Raw genomic sequence first — 6,000 nt, forward strand, 5'->3', positions numbered from 1 at the left:
AGTTTTGTTGAAAATGTTTTGCTGTAAGGCTGACTTAACAGACATAGCTAAGACATGAGTTGATGGATAAGGCTGAATAGTTTTGTTTACTATTATTATTTAATACATCCTTTCCAGTTTTCCAGTTTCCTACCCCCCAAAAACGAAAAATCCACATTGGTGCAATCATTAATGAATGCTATGTCCAAAGGAAACTGTTCTAAAAGGCTATGTCCTAAGTGTTTAGCACTGACACAGATAAAGTTCAGGCAGTAGATGTCACTTGTCTCACCCATTTAACTCAAAAAAAAAAAAAAAAAAAAAAGTCAAGATTCAGATCCCACGGAGGCAAGCAGAATGAAAGATGTAATCAGTCCCTTCTCCTCGCCTCTTCTCACAGGGCGCACAACCCCTGTACCCCGTCATCCTTTAACAGCCCCTTTTCCCAGGGTAGGTTCTCCAGCTCAGCCCTGCACTGCGCCATCAAATGAGTCAAGAGGAGGAACCAGTGCCCCTCCAGGAAAACCCAGGCAGTAACACACGGTGCACCCAGTTGGATGGGGTAATAGCCAACTACTCCAACTCAGGAACAGCGTAGGCAGTGTCAACAAAGCATCGTGCAGAGTCCCGAGCGTCCAAAGGTCCCCTCCAGGTTCCCTGACACTGCCAAATCGACAGCATTCCAAAAGGTGATTCGACCGTCATCGCAGAACCCGGGGTGGCGGAAGGCGGGGCGCAGACTGAGAACAGTCACGGATGAAGTCTAACTAGCCTCCTGCCCGCGCCTTCGCCAGCCCCGCACGGCCACCACCGCCGGGGTGGGCACGAATCCAGCCCTCAGCCGAGAGGTCTCCCACACCCCCTCCTCTAGGAAGATGGGCGCTACGTCACGTGCTGGGGCCAAACTTCGCAGCCCCAGCGGAGAGGGCGGGAGAGGGAAACAGGGGACAGCCGCGAGGTCGGGGAGCCAGCGCGCCTGTCAGGAGCCGCCTCCGCTAGCAGCAGCTAGCCGAGCGGCCGAGGTGCCGGGCGGGGGCCGTGCCCTCGGGGCCTCCCCCGCGCCGGTTATTAATAACCCCGCACTCTGGAGGCGAAAGCCCCCGGCTGGCGCCCTAGGCGGCGAGTCGTCCGAGGACTCAACATTCACCCTGCGCGCGGAATAAATAACAATGTCATTAAATCGCCACCCGACCGCCCGTCCGGCCGGAGAGCGGCAGCGTCGGCGGCAGCGGCGAGGGGCGCCTCCAGGAGCCGACTTTGTCTGGATCCTGCACCCCGCCTCCCGCGCGTCGCCGCAGCCTTCCCCGCACCCCTGAGGGAACCCCCGCGCCGCCGCAGCCCGGCCTTACCCGCCAGCTCGTCGGGTTCCAGCCCGCTGTCTGCGTCGATTCCGCACAGCACGAAGTAGTGCGCGAAGCGGCAGGCTGCCGAGGAGGAGCCGGAGCCCGAGCTTGAGCCCGAGCCCGGGCCGAGCGCCGCGCAGCTCCCGCTCATCCCGGCCCCGCTGTTCGTGCGGCTGTCGTCGCCGCCGCTGAGGAAGGCTCACTGAGGAAGGCTAGCAGTGGAGGCTGCCGCTGTCGCTCCCGCTGCGGTCTCCGTGCCGGTCCTACTAGGGCGACCCCGGCGCGCCCATAGCCGCGCAGCCGCCGCTCGCCACCGCAGCCTCGGCGCCGGGAAAAGCGGCCTCGGGCTCGCGCGCGGCCCGTCCGGATCCTGGCCCCGCTGGGGGAGGGGCGCGCAGGGGGAGTGTCGGCGTGAGAGGCTCGCGCCGCCGCAGCTGCGCTGGAGAGCCGGGAGCCACCGCGTCTGGCGCCCGAGGGTCAGCTGAGCAGCGCTCAGGCGGCTGTGGGAGCGCGGGGCGGGCGGGGGCGCTGGAGACCAAGCACCGGGAGGGGGCGCGTTCGCGAGGGGCGGCGACGTGCCTCGGCCTGGCGCGCGCGCCCAGCGGGCTCTGAGGGAGCGCCCGGCGCGGGCAGGAATCGTGCCCGCCAGCCCCGGCTGCGGCACTGGGGCGACCCCACACACACCCCTCCCGTTAGCCGCCGGCAGGGAAGAGGGCCAGCCGCAGGGAGGCAGTCTGTCCTCCGAAGGGGATGTTACTCACCATAATTAAAAAAAAAAAAAAAAAATGCAGCTTTGGGGAAGGTGAACAGCCGCTCTGAGATCATTTCCCACAACGGTCTAAGCCATCGTCTTTTAAACTGTGACATGTGCAGATGCCTATATCATTCTAAGACACTAGTCCTTGAATCGTTCCGCCATCTCTCACCCCTGCTCACAAGGCACCCCTTAATTAGCAACTAAACGGTGAGGGGAGGAAACAAAACAATTCAATATCCATACAGCATTGAGACTTCTAAAGGGGGCTACAGTTGCCAGCCCCCTGCCTGTCTTTCGTAATTTACCCTGGCGCTTTCCAGGTCAATGTAAAGTAACCCAGGCGCTCGGTTCCCCAGCTCGGGACTCCTTTGATGTTATCTGCTCTTGATGCAGGTACACTTGGAGGCTGATAAGGTAACAGGAATTAGACCCTGAACTCTGCTCCTCACAAAGACATGGCTTTCTTTCCCTGCTCATTCCTCTTACTTTCCATTCTACAGAAGAAGCTCACAATCCCTACTCTCTTCTTCTGGAACTGAGGAGTGAGGGATCATCATGAACACCACTGGTAGACACACAAGCAAATCTTCCAAGGAAGTGGAGTGAGAGAAACTTGAATATTTGATTGAATAATGCTCTTCCTTGAAGACATTTTATGCCTGCATACCACCATTTATTTAGTATAGCTTGTATCCTCTCTTTCTTCGATTCTGAAATGAAAGAAAATCAAGAAATCAGAGCAAGCCACAACCTGGGTAATTGATCTTTAGCTCCCATTGCACTCCACTTTTCCGTCAGAACACTTACGGTGGCTTAGCTGGGTTGTAAACTCTACAAAGTAGGAGTTGTGCTCTGTGGTTCATTATATTTTTAGTATCTAGCAGAATCCTGATCCCACCTGGCCTCTTATTTATATTTGAGTGAAGGAAAGAAGAGTGGTAACCTAGGATGTTGATGCTACTAGCGAAATAAACGTTAATATGTGAAACATATTTATGAACACTTGTTCATTTACTATTATAAAATTATTGCTTCTCGCGCTGGGGTTGTAGCTCAGTGGTAGAGTGCTTGCCTCACATGTGGAAGGCACTGGGTTTGATCCTCGGGGCACCACATAAAAATAAAAATAAAGGTATTGTGTTCATCTACAACTAATTTTTTTTTAAATTATTGCTTCTCCTCACATAAGAAATTCTGAAATGCACAAAAGTATTTTACTAGTAAAGTAGTGGGGTGTCTGTGTTCCTTGAGACCATCTTTGGTGGAAGCTTCTTGCAGAATGCTTGTTAGAATCAAGCCTAATCAAACAAAACCCAGTATAAAACCAATTTTCTGTTTGCACTAGTCAAGAAATATATCCTTTTTTGTTCATTTGAACAGCATGAGCTTGTAAGCCCTGAATTAATGTTTTAAGACTGAAAAAAAAGAAGCCCCAACAAACAGAATACATTCAATTGTAATGCATAAATCTTGACAAAATACACACATTCCCTAATATCTTTTCTAAAGTTTTCAAAGGAATAGTTACACATTACAAGATAAAACACTAATTTGGAACTATCTGGGTACTTTCCTAATTATCACTTAAGTATGACACTGTATAAGTATATTCTGCATTAAGATGCAATGAAACAAAATTGAAAGAATAAGCAAAAATTAGCTATGAGAATAAATAAAACTTGACGGGATTTAGTCATTAAAAAAAGAAAAGAAAGCTGGGCATGGTGATGCACTCCAGTAATTGCAGCAATTCAGGAGGCTGAGGCAAGAAGATCACAAGTTCAAAGTCAATCTCAGCAATTTAGTGAAACCCTGTCTCAAAAACTAAAAGAGGAACTGGGGATATAACAGTAATAGAGCACCCCTGATTCAATCTCCAATACCAACAGAAGAAAGAGAATTAGAATAAGAATTAGCTACAGGAGATGGGTGCTATGGTGCATACCTGTAATCCAGCTGCTCAGGAGGCTGAGGCAGGAGGATCACAAGTTTAAGGCAACTGGGCAACTTAAAAAGACCCTGTCTCAAAATAAAATTTTAAAAGGCCAGGGGATGTAGTTTGGTGGCAGCATTCTTGCCTAGTGTGCATGATGCCTTGGGTTCCATCTTCAGTAGCAATTGAAAAAACACAAAAGATTTAGCTATGGGACTGACAATGTAGCCCAATGGTAGAGTGTTTGCTTAGCATGCATGAGGCCCTGGGTTCAATCCCCCACATTGAAAAAAAAAATCAAGTTATCATTGCATATATAGTCTCCTCTAAAATAATGATCTAGAAGTAAATTAACTAAGTAAACAAAAATAACTCAAAATAAATCTTTCAAATTTTGAAGGAATGTTGACCTTTGTCAATGCCATTCTTCACCACCACCACTGCACTATCCACACATAGATACAACTGAAAGTGAAGTTACTGCAATGTAACTATTCAGAGCCCTAAATATTCATTGGACCATATTTTACTGGTAGTCAGTCACCATGTACCACTGGGTTCCTAGGGCTCTATAAGTTCCTCACTCCTCTGCTTCCTACAGCAGACCCAGATAGCCTTCAAGAATGCTATGACTTCCACTTGAGGTTTTACCAGAAAGTCCTTTAGAGAGAACAGATCAGTGTTCAGATACTTAAGAGCATTGCCTTCCATTTGCTATTGTGTCTTGTACATTTGAATTGAGAACTTGGTGGAGGCAGTAATCCCTATCTTAACCTCTAGGTAGCATGAAACATTCCAAACTATCACAATGCCAATAAATGGAAATCTTGGGTGACACTTTCTTTGGCCAGGATTTTAGTTTTTTGGAAAACCTTACAATAATAAAAGATTATTTGGAAAAATTAATAATCAGGGCTGGGGTTGTAGCTCAGCAGCAGAGCATTCGCCTAGCATGTGTGAGGCCCTGGGTTTGATCTTCAGCACCATATAATTATAAATAAAATAAAGGTATTGTGTCCAACTATAACTAAAAAAATATAATATTTTCTAAAAAAGAAAGAATAATAATCATATTCTCTTGTCATAGTTTTAGAAAAAGTTAGTTTATGCCAATAAGGGTTTAGTAGCACAATAGCTGAATCCAAATTTTACCTAAGTCTCTTTCTACTTTATACAATGAGTCTTCTCTTATCAAGAATCTCCTATTCAGCCCAGAGAAAGCAATTCATAGCAAAGTTGCTAAATAAAACATCATTAAGTCCAAAAAAAAAAAAAAAAAGAATCTCCTATTCATAAGCCATAGTGCTAATACTTTCCGTTTATGAAGGTCTGATCCTTCTTCCTTCAGAAGTTTACTATATAGTATTAAGAAACATATTTTTCAAAAATTACTCAAATGCCAAAAAGAAAACAAAAAGTAAATGTCTGCATGACAATACAAAAAGTGATATGGGATTTAGTGAGCAGAGAGGTCAATTCTTGTTAAGGAATCCAGTAAGTTAATACGAAAGTGGTAATATTTGAGATGGGCCTTACAAGAGGAATAGGATTTCACCAGGTAGGAATGGAAAGAAAGATATTCTAGGCACAGATGAAATGACTAGGATAGAAAGTGTATACAAAACAGTAAGAGTTCAGTCGGGGACAGATCAAGAAGAACCCTGAGTTCCAGGCAACAAGAGTTGTACTCACCTTCTTATGATCTTATACCTACCTTGATGATTTCTGAAAGATAGTCTTAGCTAGCTCTTTTAAAAATATATAATCTATTATTTTAGAGCAGTTTTAGTTTCCCAGCAAAATTAAGAGGACGGTAAAAAGATTTCCTACATATGCCTTGTCTCTTAGCTAGCTTTTAATGAGTTTATCATAGAATATTTGAACTCAGTTAATCTAGCTTTCTTATTTTACAAATAAAAATATAAAATTTCCTAGGCTTTTGGTGACTCACCCAAATGCACACTTTTCATGAAAATCAAAAACAAAGT

The 6,000-nt window shown here is 46.4% G+C and overlaps 1 protein-coding gene across 3 annotated transcripts in view; it reads right to left on the reverse strand.

Moving 5' to 3' along the window:
• Positions 1–2,494, reverse strand: part of DENND5B (DENN domain containing 5B) — a 185,099-nt gene extending 182,605 nt beyond the window's left edge. For 2 of the 3 annotated variants that reach the window (XM_081310695.1, XM_081310694.1), the window contains exon 1: positions 1,329–1,705. In XM_081310695.1, coding sequence (XP_081166821.1) covers positions 1,329–1,473 — 145 coding nt within the window. In that variant the 5' untranslated portion in view covers positions 1,474–1,705. Of the gene's footprint in view, positions 1–1,328 lie in introns of all 3 variants that reach the window. The other variant, XM_081310696.1, reaches the window with a different exon arrangement.
• Between the last annotated feature and the right edge of the window lie 3,506 nt (positions 2,495–6,000).

Source organism: Spermophilus citellus (genome assembly GCF_964194105.1).
Source record: "Spermophilus citellus genome assembly, chromosome: 10".
NCBI lineage: Eukaryota > Metazoa > Chordata > Mammalia > Rodentia > Sciuridae > Spermophilus > Spermophilus citellus.